Source organism: Coregonus clupeaformis, chromosome 9, assembly GCF_020615455.1.
Source record: "Coregonus clupeaformis isolate EN_2021a chromosome 9, ASM2061545v1, whole genome shotgun sequence".
NCBI lineage: Eukaryota > Metazoa > Chordata > Actinopteri > Salmoniformes > Salmonidae > Coregonus > Coregonus clupeaformis.
In genome coordinates this window covers 20945492-20961281 of record NC_059200.1, presented here as the reverse complement: position 1 = coordinate 20961281, position 15790 = coordinate 20945492, and the positions used below count along the sequence as shown (strand labels likewise).

At 42.2% G+C, this 15790-nt stretch overlaps 1 protein-coding gene and 1 long non-coding RNA gene across 7 annotated transcripts; both read left to right on the top strand.

The window, feature by feature from the left end:
- Positions 1 to 3633, top strand: LOC121573449. Of its 4 annotated transcripts, none has more exons than XR_006002048.1 (4): positions 1 to 608; positions 1105 to 1139; positions 1849 to 2017; positions 3592 to 3633. It is a non-coding gene; the product is annotated as an uncharacterized LOC121573449 (long non-coding RNA). The 4 variants fall into 4 exon arrangements; XR_006002049.1 differs by having other exon boundaries at positions 1849 to 2701; positions 3592 to 3631; XR_006002050.1 differs by lacking the exon at positions 3592 to 3633 and adding an exon at positions 2594 to 3192.
- Positions 3634 to 3771: 138 nt separating this feature from the next.
- Positions 3772 to 15303, top strand: LOC121573448 (probable RNA 3'-terminal phosphate cyclase-like protein). 3 transcript variants are annotated; one of them, XR_006661406.1, is made up of 7 exons: positions 3772 to 3811; positions 4345 to 4492; positions 5212 to 5337; positions 6846 to 6931; positions 14471 to 14520; positions 14757 to 14880; positions 14985 to 15303. XR_006661406.1 is itself a non-coding variant. In XM_045222510.1 (5 exons), exons 2-5 carry the CDS (start codon positions 5237 to 5239, stop codon positions 15034 to 15036), a joined length of 363 nt encoding a protein of 120 aa, XP_045078445.1. In that variant the 5' UTR covers positions 4215 to 4492; positions 5212 to 5236; the 3' UTR covers positions 15037 to 15303. The 3 variants fall into 3 exon arrangements, 1 of the variants encoding a protein (XP_045078445.1); XR_006002046.1 differs by having other exon boundaries at positions 14471 to 14880; XM_045222510.1 differs by lacking the exons at positions 3772 to 3811; positions 14471 to 14520 and having other exon boundaries at positions 4215 to 4492.
- The last annotated feature ends 487 nt before the right edge of the window (positions 15304 to 15790 follow it).

Genomic DNA, 15790 nt, shown 5'->3' with positions numbered 1-15790 from the left:
CACGTTCAACAGGTTTCTCAACATTGTGAGAAAGCATTTCTGTCACAGTGTGAGCAGCGTGTGGATGGTGAAACTGAGCGCTATGCTGTTTGATAAAGCCTATGCTCGGATAAAATAATGATAATAAAGCAGCGTTGGAGCGCCATCTGGAGAAATACTCCTTCATCCCTTTCATATACGCTTCAATCTCTTGCTTTTGGCTTGTCACTAGTTACCACAGACACAAAGTCAAAATGGTCTATATCGTAAAAAATTAATGAATACAAAGAAATAGCTTTTTGGTCTTAATTTAAGGTTAGCAGTGTGGTTAAGGTAAGGGTTAGGTTTAAAATCTGATTTTAAGAAGATAAATTGTAGAAGTTGGTGGGGGTTAGGCAATTATGCCTTTGTGGCTGTGGTAACTAGTGACGACCATCATCTTGCTTCCTCAAATCGAGAACATGTGTGGAAATAACAACAACAACAACACGGCAAGCCAGGGGCTCACCTACGATGGTTGTAGTCTTTTCAGACAAATACTAACGTTAGTGATGTTATCAACGCTAAGTGGCAAAAGAGTCAAAATACAATACATACGATCTAAAGATGATAACCCAGGACTTTTAGAGGTAAGTGGGCTACAAAACATCGTCGCATATGGCGTTGCAGTATTTCAAGTTAGCCTTAGCAGCTAGCTAGCTGTTCCTACGCAGTTACAAGTTCATCCATGCCAGCACGCCCAAGTAGACTGCATTGTTGCTTGTTTGCACAAAAACCATAGTTATTAGTCAACGAGACAAGTTATTGAACAACATTTTATGCAGGATGAATTAGGAACATAATAATGAATATTTATGTGAACCTTTTTGATGACATGTTGTTTGTACTCTAATTTATAATCTGGTATTTGTGTTCAACCAAAGACTAACAATGTCAATGCTCTTTGGTTCAGCTCCATAGAAGATGCTTTTTTCATCACATACACTTTTAATCCTGCAAATTAGCCCATAGTTCTTTGTAGATATGCAGTCAATTTAATGCTGCATATGCCATAGATAGGATGTGGTTGTCTCTGGGGTGGAGCTAAACCTTTCTTGACTGATTGTAATGACTCTTATCTTCTAGATTTTGAAGCCAGTTTCATCAGGCTTCTGGACAAGGTAACCAAAGGGGCCAAAATTGAAAATCAAGTCATGAGGGGATGCATGGCTACAGCCAGTGCATGTCACACCTCCAAAAGACTGATGTAATTGGTGTTGTTTGTAATCTGCAGCCACCTACCTGTGAATGCATGCATGTACATCAAACTGTCCATGGCAGTCCACACTTCAGTGTCACACACGAACTCATCAGCCCTTCAAGGATAATTAACATATTGGTATTACCAAAACATGCGTAATATTTTGTAAGCCTGGCCCTGTAATAGTATTGATTATCAGTAATGATCTTTCCTTGTAACATGAATGTTGCTCTCCAGCTCTTGAATGTATTTTAAGTTGGGAAATGTTTCCAGCATATTTTGGAGACCTTGGACCCCCTCATAGTGTCATAATGTTGAAACACAGCATTTGCAAGGCACATGCTAGAGTGGGTGTAGTTGTGTTTGTTGACATGCACCTAATGTCCACTAGGCATTATGTAAAGTGTAAACCCCTTTAGACGCAGAGGCCAGACCCAGACTGGTCTCCCTGACCTGGGCCATGTTCATAAGGGCACATCGTAGCAAAAACGTTTTTGCAGCCAAAAACAAAAATCGGTGTTCTTACTTAGTGGACACAGATAAAGTAGATCAAGTTGAAGTAGAACCTCCCTGTTTCAAAACATGTTCTCCCTACTGAACACAACCGTATCCTGATTCTGTCCCTGCAGGAACGGTGCTGTTCTACCAGCCAGGCCTGCTGGACGGCGGCGTGGTGGAACATGACTGTACCACCTAGTGCTCTGTGGGTTGCTACCTGGTTTCCCTACTCATGCTGGCTCCCTTCATGAAGCATCCTTTTGAAGGCTGTGCTGAAGGGGGTCACCAACGACCCCCTCGGTGAGACCATGTTCCTTTCCTACCTTAAAAGTACTTTACGAAAACTGCTGGCGTAAAAATGGCTTTATAAATACATTTGATTGGTTATATCAGCCTGCTGAATTCTTCCCCCTTCTCTCAGAAGTGTGCACTCGTAGAGAATCGGACCGCAGCCTTTATTTTTGCTTTGTCCCATTTTCCACACCTGTGGGCTGCCATTGTAGTCACGCGAGAGTAAGCTACAACGTAATCTCCCACATCTACAGGCGGAAAATGGGAGACCTTGGATAAAAACGTGTTTTAAAAGCTTATTTTAATTACCACGTTTTCTGCGCTAAACTATGTAGAATATTGGCCTGTTGGAAACTATAGCTCCATACTACATCGCAGTTCAGGCTTGATCGGATGTATCGCTACAGAAACTGCACATTGAGCTCACAAAAACAAAAAAATGAACGAAATGGAATTCAAATAATTGAACCGACGTCGGTCAAATAGTTGTTTAAAAAAACGAAAAATAACCGACATTTCGGTTAATGGATCGGTACTATAATTTTTTTTTACATTTGGTACTACTGTCAAATGTGTCTCACGTAGTCTACTGATTGAGAGAAGATCAAGTCTATCAGCGCAGCTGATGTTCCCCGTTGTGCCTGCTCCACATCGCTAGCTCTAGCCCAGGGATCTCCAACAGGCAGCCCACCAGTGAGTATCTCACCAATCAATTCTGAAAGTACATGCTTTTTTTCACGTGTTTCATTTCAAACTGTCATAAACCTAAAGCTCCTGGCTACTATCCAATCAAAGCCACATTGACATTATCCCACACCTGGTTAACCCCTACTTAAAAAGCCAAACGTAACACAATATCTGCCAATTAATTTCAAGCAATATTGCCCGTCTGTCTGTTTGGTGCGTGCATTTGTCTATCACTCAGTATGTAGCCAGTTAGCGACGCTAATGATAACTGTCTTGTGGGTGGTAGACTTTCCCCCAAAAAAGATTTTGAAAGCTATCAACAAAAAAAAAAAAGAGTAGCTCGTGACGTTTTCATTTTTGAAAAGTACCTCTCATGCTAAAAAAGGTTGGAGACCCTCTACTCTAGCCTGTCCTGAGGAACCACTGCACTCACTGGGAGTCTGGCCTGCATCACCACTCATGCTGCACAGAACTGTTAATTACTGTTTGCAAAACAATGTCCATTACTGGCTAGAACACTTTACAATCAAGGTTCGAAATCACAGGAGGCTGCTGAGGGGAGGACGGCTCATAATAATGGCTGGAATGGAGTAAATGGAATGGCATCAAACACATGACTTTGATACCATTCCATTAATTACGTTCCAGCCATTACTATGAGCCCGTCCTCCCCAATTAAAGTGCTATCAACCAATCAAGAAGACAAGAAAGGCTACTAAAGTGTGACTTTGTCTTCGTGTTTCTTGGCTAGTCATATCGTTTTGGTCGCACACTAGGTTGTTTTTCAATGTTAGTTTGAGTTTGTGGTGGAATGTCAGGAGCATTCATACAGGTGGAATATTCAAGACGCTGAAGAAATTTGGCTTGGCACCTAAAACCCTCACAAACTTTTACAGATGCACAATTGAGAGCATCCTGTCGGACTGTATCACCGCCTGGTACGGCAACTACGCCGCCCGCAACTGCAGGGCTCTCCAGAGGGTGGTGTGGTCTGCCCAACACATTACCGGGGGGCAAACTACCCGCCCTCCAGGACACCTACAGCACCCGATGTCACAGGAAGGCCAAAAAGATCATCAAGGACATCAACCACCTGAGCCACTGCCAGAAAGCGAGGTCAGTACAGGTGCATCAAAGCTGGGACCGAGAGACAGAAAAACAGACTGTTAAATAGCCATCACTAGCACATTAGAGGCTGCTGCTGCCTATATAAATCACTGGCCACTTTAAGAAATGGAACACTACTCACTTTAATAATGTTTACATATCTTGCATTACTCATCTCATGTATATACCGTATTCTATAATATTCTACTGTATCTTAGTCCATGCCGCTCTGTCATTGCTCGTCTGTATATGTATATATTCTTAATTCCATTCCTTACTTAGATTTGTATGTATTGGGTATATGTTGCGAAATTGTTAGATATTAATTGTTAGATATTACTGCACTGTTGGAGAAGCACAAGCATTTCGCTACACCCGCAATAACATCTGCTAAACACGTGTATGTGACAAATACAATCTGATTGATTTGATTGAATGTGTTGGTGTGTGGTGGAATGTGTTGGTGGTGCATATGTTCCTTTGGCTCTTCTCTGCCTATGTTGATGCTGATGTTTTGAACTGCTTTCTTTACTTCCGTCCAGGTGGTGAAGAGGGGGTTGGCTCCAGGTGGTGAAGAGGGGGTTGGCTCCAGGTGGGGGAGGAGAGGTTCTGTTCTCGTGTCCCGTTCGCAAAACCCTCTTACGTCCAACTGTGGGACCCCGGCAAGATCAAGAGAATCAGAGAAATAGTGTATCCTTCACACTATTAATCACTTTCTCTTATGGTCTTTGTCGAGAGTCTTGTCAGTTATGTCATGTTTTAGTCTTTGTCAAGTCCTCCTCTTGTTCACCATCCAAAAGACACAGGGACAACTCAAATTTCTGACTCAATCTTTTTTTTTTTTAGTTTGCTTTCAGTTGATTGGTCTGTCCAGTAAATTAGCCAGTAAATTAGGTTGTAAACCTTTAAAGACAGAACAAAAAGTTACAATTTTAATTAAACATTTTAATGAACTTAAATTAGTTTAAACATTTAAATAAACATTCTAAATAACTTAAATGAATTAACCATTTAAGCCTTTTACCATTGGCGTCTTTGGACTGAACCTGTGAGTGAACTTGGAGTCTTCTCTCTGAAGTTTGTTCTTCTGAATGACTGAGCTCCTCCATGCCTTCACAGGTGCTCCAGATCAGTGAAAATGATTGATCAGGTGACAAGCAGCCGGTTTGCTGCTGCTGGTGCACTCTGGGAAGTGTAGTTCTTTGACTCAATCCTGAGATTCAGCTCAACAGTCTTTGTTTACATTCTTGTATTTTTCAAACTTCAACTGTCATTGCCACCTCATTGCTTTACCTGACTCTGTGTTTAAGTGATTGAACTACTGCTTGACAATAAAATACAACTTTATTGATCCATTCATTATACAGCGAAAACAGAAATTGTTACACACCTTGACATTGGTCATAAAGGTACTTTGTAAGTGTCTCTCCTCAGATGGCCAACAGAATAGTGGACTCTGCCAGAAGCGTACTGAACAAATTCATTCCAGATATTTACATCTACACAGACCACATGAAGGGGGACAATTCTGGGAAGTAAGTCCTCTCTCAGCCTAACATTAGTCTTCCTCTGATAAGGAAACTATGATGCTGAAACATTGTCCACTAGATTTTAGACATTTTAGTCATTTAGCGCACACACACAGAGTGACTTACAGGAGCAATTAGGGTTAAGTGCCTTGCTTAAGGGCACATAGACATATTTTTCACCTAATTGGCTCAGGGATTCAAACCAGCAACCTTTCGGTTACTGGCCCAACGTTCTTAACCTCTTTGCTACCTGCCGCACTAGATCAATCAAATGTATTTATTTCAATCAATCACATTTATTTATAAAGCCCTTTTTACATCAGAAGATGTCACAAAGTGCTATACAGAAACCCAGCCTAAAACCCCAAACAGCAAGCATTGCAGATGTAGAAGCATGGTGGCTAGGAAAAACTCCCTAGAAAGGCAGGAAGCTAGGAAGAAACGTAGAGATGAACCAGGCTCTGAGGGGTGGCCAGTCCTCTTCTGGCTGTGCCGGGTGGAGACTATAAGAGTACATGGCCATTAAGGCCAGATTGTTCTTCAAGACGTTCATAGATGACCAACAGGGTGAAATAATAATCACAGTGGGTGCAACAGGTCAGCACCTCCGGAGTAAATGTCACTTGGCTTTTCATAGCCGATCATTCAGAGGTTGAGACAGCAGGTGCGGTAGAGAGAGAGAGTCGAGGCAGGCAGAACAGTTGAAACTGGAGCAGCTGCACGACCAGGTGGACTGGGGACAGCCAGGAGTCATCAGGCCAGGTAGTCCTGAGGCATGGTCCTAGGGCTCAGGTCCTCCGGGAGGAGAGGGAGAGAGAATTAGAGGGAGCATACTTAAATTCATACAGGACACCAGAGAAGACTGGAGAATTACAACAGATATAACAGGCTGACCCTAGCCCCCCGGCACATAGACTATTGCAGCATAGATACTGGGGGCTGAGACGAGAGGGGTTGGGGGACACTGTGGTCCCGTCCGACGATACCCCTGGAAAGGGACAACCAGGCAGGATATAACCCCACCCACTTTGCCAAAGGACAGCCCCCACACCACTAGAGGGATATCAACAGACCACCAACTTGCTACCCTGAGACAAGGCTGAGTATAGCCCACAAAGATCTCCTCCACCGCACGAGCCAGAGGGGGTGCATACTTCTTGGGGATATACCTTTTGAAGATTTACTTTCCAAGAAAATTGGGGGGCAAATTGTATTCAACACAGATTTACAGTGTTGCCATTGAAGTTATTTATAGTTTTCACTGCTTAATCAAAATCAATAGCATACATTTTCTGATGAGGCACAATCTGTTTATCATAGAGAAACATTTTTAATCAGTCATGTTGATCACACTAACAATAGTTGTTCTAGCATACTTCAAGGTTCAAGGGTACTGTTTAGCTAGTATTTCACTTATGGTGAGGCATACGCTTATTGATAAGGTTGTTATTGATAAGTTCCCCCTTGATTGATTGTTTGGGTTGGTTGATCGATTAATTGGTGTACCCCCTCAGTTCTCCAGGTTTTGAGCTGACCCTGGTGTTAGAGACCATGAATGGGACGTTCCTGTGCAAAAATGCTGCTGGAGGAGATCTCCAAGGTGGGTGACACACATACACCATCAATCCAACCCCACGTCACAGGACGGGGTGCACTTCCTATCAATAACGTAAGAATTGCCTGACGCATAACAAAAATAGCGACAGGGCTTTTGGAAACAGGACATGTCAATTTCATAAATGTCAACAGACAATTTGTTTGTTGGACATTGGTGGGATCTTTTTGTCTGTAAAAATGAATTATGCGGAAAATGGCGGTGGAATCACGTTTATGCGCAAATATTTATATTATAACCATCATATCCAAGTAAACTTGGAGTGACGTGATGATATGGGACAACCACCACGACGTGGAAAAGCATGAAAAGTTTATAGGCAGATGAAATAAGTTATGATGAACTTCACATGGTGGTTAAGTGCACTATGATCATTCAAGTTTCCAATAGGCTAAATATCGAGGGTAGGCTATTATTTGAATCCTGGTGACATTATGATCGGTGCTTGGCTGCCAATGATCAAATAAAAGGATCTTGCTCTTATCCATGTCTCATATAACCCCCTGTCCACTATCAGTGGTCCTCTGTAGCTCAATTGGTAGAGCACGGCGCTTGTAACGCCAGGGTATTGGGTTCGATCCCCGGGACCACCCATACGTAAAAATGCGCACATGACTGTAAGTCGCTTTGGATAAAAGCGTCTGCTAAATGGCATATTATTATTATTAAATGGCATATTATTATTATTATTATTATTATTATTATTACCGGTATTATTAAATGGCATATTATTATCAGTGAAGTCTTGTCTAGAGAGCATGCACCAAAACCAGACTGGGCAAGTTTGCTATTTATTGCAACAGTTTTTGTGACAAAACCATTGGTGGAGTTGAAATTGCGATGGAAGCCTATTTAACTTATCGTCACTGTCGGATGAAAACCTCTTCTCCAAAACAGAAACTTTTCAGGAAATGGAAAAAAAAACTGCCATAATCTACCATTAACGAACAAACAATTTCGAAACTTAAGAAGCTATGTTTGAATACATTTTCTTGGTCCTAGAGTCATGAAATGTTAAGAGTACATTGAGGGGGTTACTGCTTTCAAAACATGTAGAAATATGAAAATTGGTAAACATTGAGTTATGCGGTTTCCATCAGCGACGGTATGTTTTTTTTTATTCGGTACATGGGAACTTAACAACAAAAGTCATTTTTATGTGCACTACGTCATCACGCACAGACTATTATCCTCAAAAAGTCAGTTTGATGGAAACACCAATGGTGGGAAAATGTGCATATTGTTTTTATGCAGATTTTAGAATATTCGCATGACAATCTAGCTAATGAATAGCAACAAAACTGGTTCTTCGTTTGTAGCTCTTTCAAGTCACGTTTAAGCTCTTATTTTTTGTTGGTGAAGGTACTATTTATTTAGCCATGACGTCCCATAGAGGTCAGAAGACCTCTTTTCCAAGGCCTGTATCCACAGAGCATCTCAGAGTAGGAGCGCTGCTCTAGGATCTGTCCATATAATCTTATTCATTAAGATCTAAAAGGCTAAAGGCTGGGCTCCGGAGTGTTTCCTCCGACACATTGGTGGTGCGGCTGTCTTCCGGGTTAAGCGGGCGGGTGTTAAGAAGCGCGGTTTGGCGGGTCATGTTTCGGAGGACGCATGACTTGACCTTCGCCTCCCGAGCCCGTTGGGGAGTTGCAGCAATGAGACAAGATCGAAATTGGGGAGAAAAAAGGGGGTAAAATATAAATAATAAAATTATCTAAAAGGCTAAACGGATACTAGATCAGCACTCCTACTCTAAGATGCTTTGTGGATACGGGCCCTGGACTATGTATACAGTGAGGGAAAGAAGTATTTGATCCCCTGCTGATTTTGTACGTTTGCCCACTGACAAAGACATGATCAGTCTATAATTTTAATGGTAGGTTCATATGAACAGTGAGAGACAGAATAACAACAAAAAAATCCAGAAAAACGCATGTCAAAAATGTTATAAAATGATTTGCATTTTAATGAGGGAAATAAGTATTTGACCCCTCTGCAAAACATGACTTTGTACTTGGTGGCAAAACCCTTTTTGGCAATCACAGAGGTCAGACGTTTCTTGTAGTTGGCCACCCGGTTTTCACACATCTCAGGAGGGATTTTGTTCCACTCCTCTTTGCAGATCTTCTCCAAGTCATTAAGGTTTCGAGGCTGACGTTTGGCAACTCGAACCTTCAGCTCCCTCCACAGATTTTCTATGGGATTAAGGTCTGGAGACTGGCTAGGCCACTCCAGGACCTTAATGTGCTTCTTCTTGAGCCACTCCTTTGTTGCCTTGGCAGTGTGTTTTGGGTCATTGTCATACTGGAATACCCATCCACGACCCATTTTCAATGCCCTGGCTGAGGGAAGGTTCTCACCCAAGATTTGACGGTACATGGCTCCGTCCATCGTCCCTTTGATGCGGTGAGGTTGTCCTGTCCCCTTAGCAGAAAAACACCCCCAAAGCATAATGTTTCCACCTCCATGTTTGACGGTGGGGATGGTGTTCTTGGGGTCATAGGCATTATTCCTCCTCCTCCAAACACTGCGAGTTGAGTTGATGCCAAAGAGCTCCATTTTGGTCTCATTTGACCACAACACTTTCACCCAGTTCTCCTCTGAATCATTCAGATGTTCATTGGAAAACTTCAGACGGCCCTGTATATGTGCTTTCTTGAGCAGGGGGACCTTGCGGGCGCTGCAGGATTTCAGTCCTTCACGGCGTAGTGTGTTACCAATTGTTTTCTTGGTGACTATGGTCCCAGCTGCCTTGAGATCATTGACAAGATCCTCCCGTGTAGTTCTGGGCTGATTCCTCACCGTTCTCATGATCATTGCAACTCCATGAGGTGAGATCTTGCATGGAGCCCCAGGCCGAGGGAGATTGACAGTTATTTTGTGTTTCTTCCATTTGCCAATAATCTTGTCCCTGACATCCTTGGAGAGCTCTTTGGTCTTGGCCATGGTGGAGAGTTTGGAATCTGATTGATTGCTTCTGTGGACAGGTGTCTTTTATACAGGTAACAAGCTGAGATTAGGAGCACTCCCTTTAAGAGTGTGCTCCTAATCTCAGCTCGTTACCTGTATAAAAGACACCTGGAAGCCAGAAATCTTTCTGACTGAGAGGGGGTCAAATACTTATTTCCCTCATTAAAATGTAAATTAATTTATAAAAATGTTTACATTCGTTTTTCTGGATTTTTTTGTTGTTATTCTGTCTCTCACTGTTCAAATAAACCTACCATTAAAATTATAGACTGATCATTTCTTTGTCAGTGGGCAAATTTACAAAATCAGCAGGGGATCAAATACTTTTTTCCCTCACTGTAACTGTCATTACAGCTGGTCAGTACAGTAAAGTACAGTGCATGACAGGCACAGAGTGGCTTTACTCATGTAAATATACTCCTTAATTAATGTATTTAAATCACCATCTGTTTATGTATAAAACAAAATTCTCAGTGTGTGGTATGTACCATCAGGGGTGCACAGAGGGAGACAGACAGACAGACAGACAGACAGCCAGCCAGACAGACAGACAGACAGCCGTCCCTTAGATAGAGATTAGACTCGGCTCATCATTACTAGGGAATGTGGGTAAAGGCAGGATGGAGTGGAGTGGAGAGTTTATAAATGGAGTGTTCATTAAAGTTCATACAGGGCCTTGCAAAAGTATTCAGACCCCTTGGATTTCTTCGCATTTTATTGTTACAAAGTGGGATTGAAATGGATTTAATTATATTTCTTTGTCAACAATATACACACTCATAGTGGAAGATAAATTATATATATACTTTTAAAGATAAATAAAAGATTCATAACTAAGTATTCAGCCCCTTTGTTTAGGCAAGCCTAAATTAGTTCAGGAGTAACATTTGGCTTAACAAATCAAATCAAACTTTATTTGTCACATGCGCCGAATACAACAGGTGAAATGCTTACTTACAAGCCCTTAACCAACAATGCAGTTCAAGAAAGAGTTAAGAAAATATTTACCAAATAAACTAAAGTAAAAAATAATACAAAGTAACAATAACGAGGCTATATACAGGGGGTACCGGTACCGAGTCAATGTGCGGGGGTACAGGTTAGTCGAGGTAATTTGTACATGTAGGTAGGGGTAAAGTGACTATACATAGATAATAGACAGTGGGTAGCATCAGTGTAAAAACAAAGGGGGGGGTCAATGTAAATAGTTTGGGTGGCCATTTGATTAATTGTTCAGCAGTCTTATGGTTTGGGGGTAGATGCTGTTAAGGAGCCTTTTGGTCCCAGACTTGGCGCTTCGGTACCGCTTGCCGTTCGGTAGCAGAGAGAACAGTCTATGACTTGGGGGACTGGAGTCTTTGACAATTTTTTGGGCTTTTGTCTGACACCGCCTGGTATATAGGTCCTGGGTGGCAGGAAGCTTGGCCCCAGTGATGTACTGGGCCGTACGCACTACCCTCTGTAGCGCCTTACGATCAGATGCCGAGCAGTTGCCATACCAGGCGGTGATGCGACCGGTCAGGATACTCTCGATGGTGCAGCTGTATAACTTTTTGAGGATCTGGGGACCCATGCCAAATCTTTTCATTCTCCTCAAGGGGAAAGGTGTTGTCGTGCCCTCTTCACGACTGTCTTGGTGTGTTTGGACCATGATAGTTTGTTGGTGATGTGGACACCAAGGAACTTGAAACTCTCGACCCGCCTTTTCCTGTAGTCCACGATCAGCTCCTTTGTCTTGCTCACATTGAGGGAGAGGTTGTTGTTCTGGCACCACACTGCCAGGTCTCTGACCTCCTCCCTATAGGCTGTCTCATCGTTGTCGGGCATCATGGACCACTATGTGTGAAATAATAGGGGTTGACATGATTTATGAATGACTAACCCTTCCTCTGTCCCCCATACATACAACATCTGTAAGGTCCCTCAGTCAAGTATTGACTTTCAAGCACAGATTCAACTACAAAGACCACACAGCAAATTCTCATTGACGGGGCTGTAGTGGAGCAGGTTGAGAGCTTCAAGTTCATTGGTGTCCACATAACCAACGAACTATCATGGTCCAAACACACCAAGACAGTCGTGAAGAGGGCACGACAAAGCCTATTCCCCCTAAGGAGACTGAAAAGATTTGGCATGGGTCCTCAGATCCTCAAAAAGTTATACAGCTGCACCATCGAGAGCATCCTGACTGGTTGCATCACTGCCTGGTATGGCAACTGCTCGCCCTCCGACCGCAAGGCACTACAGAGGGTAGTGCGTATGGCCCAGTACATCACTGGGGCCAAGCTTCCAGCCATCCAGGAACTCTATACCAGGCGGTGTCAGAGGAAGGCCCTAAAAATTGCCAAAGACTCCAGCCACCCTAGTCATAGACTGTTCTCTCTGCTACCGCACGGCAAGCGGTACCGGAGCGCCAAGTCTAGGTCCAAAAGGCTTCTTAACAGCTTCTACCCCAAAGCCATAAGACTCCTGAACAGCTAATCGAATGGCTACCCAGGATATTTGCATTGTCCCCACCCCCTTTTTTATGCTGCTGCTACTCTGTTTATTATCTATTGTGGCGTACCGCCGACAAGCCACCAGGGGGAGACTCGTTGAGGCCTGGTGACAGACGGAGTCTACATCACACGGCGGTGGCTCCCTCTGCTGGATGTGCCAGGTCTCGACGGGTCCTCTGGCCAGGACTAATTGGGGCTGATTGAGGCTGGTGAGTAATCAAGGGGCTGATTGCTCACCAGCCGTACGGGGCCCATAAAGCTGCCAGGAGGGCAGCACAAGGGGAGGTTGGAGGTAGTGAGAGGTTGATACCGGATAGACGTCCTCACGGTCTGCTAGAACCGAGGGGCTCGCTGTTCTACCCCAGAGGAGAGTAACCCGGAAGAGGTCTCCTGGAGGATACTTTTCTTCTTCTCTTTTTCTTTATTGTTTTAAATAAACACCCTTGAAACTGAGGTATCACACTTGTGTCCGTGTCTGATCTGTGTAAACATTTAGATCAAACCACCTGGTCTGCCACACTATGCATAGTCACTTTACCTCTACCTACATGTACATATTACCTCAATTACCTCGACTAACCTGTGCCCCCGCACATTGACTCTGTGCCGGTACCCCCTGTATATAGCCTCGTTACTGTTATTTTATTGTTGCTCTTTAATTATTATTTAAAAAAAATATATATGTTTATTTTAGTAAATACTTTCTTAACACCTATTTTTCTTAAACTGCAATGTTGGTTAAGGGCTTGTAAGTAAGCATTTCACTGTAAGGTTTACACCTGTTGTATTCGGCGCGTGTGACAAATAACATTTTATTTGATTTTGATTTGAAAGGAATATACTTTCTGGCCTAAATGCAAAGCCTTATGTTTGGGGCAAATCCAACACCACATCACTGAGTAACTGCCTCCTTAATTTTCAAGCATGGTTGCATCATGGTATGGGTATGCTTGACATAGGCAAATACTGGGGAGTTTTTCAGGATAAAAAGAAACTGGATGGAGCTAAGCACAGGCAAAATCCAAGAGGAAAACCTGCTTCAGTCTGCTTTACACCAGAGACTAGGAGAGGAATTCCCCGTTCAGCAGGAAAATAACATACAACACAAGGCCAAATCTACACTGGAGTTGCTTACCAAGAAGACAGTCAATGTTCCTGAGTGGCCAAGTTACAGTTTTTACTTAAATCTGCTTGGAAATCTATGGCAAGACTTGAATATTGCTGTTTAGCCATGATCCCCAACATCTTGACAGAGCTTGAAGAATTTTGAAAAGAATAATGGGCAAATATTGCACAATCCAGGTGTGCAAAGCTCTTATAGACTCGATGCCGAAGTTGTTTCTAACAGTTATTGACTCAGGGAGCTGAATACGACTATATTTTAGTTCATATAATTTGTATTAATCTTTCAAAAATGTTAGAATTTATCTTCCACTTTGACATTACAGGTTATTTTGTGTAGATTGATGACAAAAAAATCACAAACCAATTTTAATCCCACTTTGTAACACAATAAAATGTGAAGAAATCCACGGGGTCTGAATACTTTTGAAAGGCACTGTAGTTTTGTGATTTAATGTGTGAAGAAATGTGTTCAATCACCAGCGGAATGCTAGAATTTGTAAGACGCTCTGGATAAGAGCGTCTGCTAAATGACTTAAATGTAAATACAGTGAGGGAAAAAAGTATTTGATCCCCTGCTGATTTTGTACGTTTGCCCACTGACAAAGAAATTATCAGTCTATAATTTTAATGGAAGGTTTATTTGAACAGTGAGAGACAGAATAACAACAAAAAAATCCAGAAAAACGCATGTCAAAAATGTTATAAATTAATTTGCATTTTAATGAGGGAAATAAGTATTTGGGTTTTGGGTTTTGACACGCTCCACGTGCAAATCGCCCCTCAGCCCACTTCGCTTCCCTTCATTGAATGGGGCTCCATTGTTTCATCGCCTCAACGCGTTCAAAGGATCAGTGCCGCTTTGAGACTGAAAATCCCTATTGGATTGGATTTTGGATTGACCAACTATGGTTTGCATGCCCTTCCGAAGGACCCTATCATGCGGAATAGGTGGTTGGAGTTCGTTGGTCCCCAGTGGTGGTGAGTATAATGGTAGCTAGACCATAGACTGCTGCTTATGTATCTGGTTATGTATGTTTGAAAAGTTGTATTAAAAAATACCTGGCTTGATAAACTAGTAGGCTAATTCCCCAGCCAAGCAGATACCACTAGTAGAGTCATTTTGGTTGTGAAGTGCATTATCAAAAAGCTTTGTTCTTTCTTTAGAACAAAAAATGCAATTTACCACTCCTGTCTATTGTATCACCCTGTCACAGACCCTCCCAGTCAACACCACCTCATCAGATTGCCTGCTGCAGTTGTTTTAGAGATGTCCAGTTTGCATCCGAACATGCAGCATAGAGAAGACCTTCATCAGCATCATGCAGACTTGACTTCACTGTGAGCATTATTTGTTGCTTGTTTTCTACTTCTTAGATGCATATACAGTGCCTTCAGAATGTATTCATACCCCTTGACTTATTCCACATTTTGTTGTGTTACAGCCTGAATTCGAAATTGATGAAATTGACTGGACAGCTGTGGACAAGGTTCTGACAGATGGGTGTGTCTTGGTGGCGGCAAGGACACACCCAAGAAACACCCACATCAAACCACACCCTCAAGCAAACTCACGTTTGGCTTCTGTCATGGACGCCAGCATTTCTTGAGGAGCAAGCAAAAAAACGAAGCCAAATCAGCGTGTGCAGTTTCCCTTAAACAGAAAATCCCCTTCCGGTGTAAAAATCATGGAAATTAAAAACAAAAAACTATGTTTTAAGTGAGAAGTAGGCATTGGTTGAAAAATAAAGGAAATTGTGTGACCGATGTGTATGAAGTTTGCTAAGGATTCAAACCTCAAACAGCCTAATTCATACTCTTCAGTGGGATAATGGACTTTACAGTGTCCTGCTATTAAAATTATATATATATATATATATATATATATATATATATATATAAACACTACCGGTCAAAAGTTTGGACACACCTACTCATTCAAGGGTTTTTCTTTATTTTTACTATTTTCTACATTGTAGAATAATAGTGAAGACATCAAAACTATGAAATAACACATATGGAATCATGTAGTAACCAAAAAAGTGTTAAACAAATCAAAATATATGTTATATTTGAGATTCTTGAAATAGCCACCCTTTGCCTTGATGACAGCTTTGCACACTCTTGGCATTCTCTCAACCAGCTTCATGAGGTAGTCACCTGGAATGCATTTCAATTAACAGGTGTGCCTTCTTAAAAGTTAATTTGTGGAATTACCTTCTTAATGTGTTTGAGCCAATCAGTTGTGTTG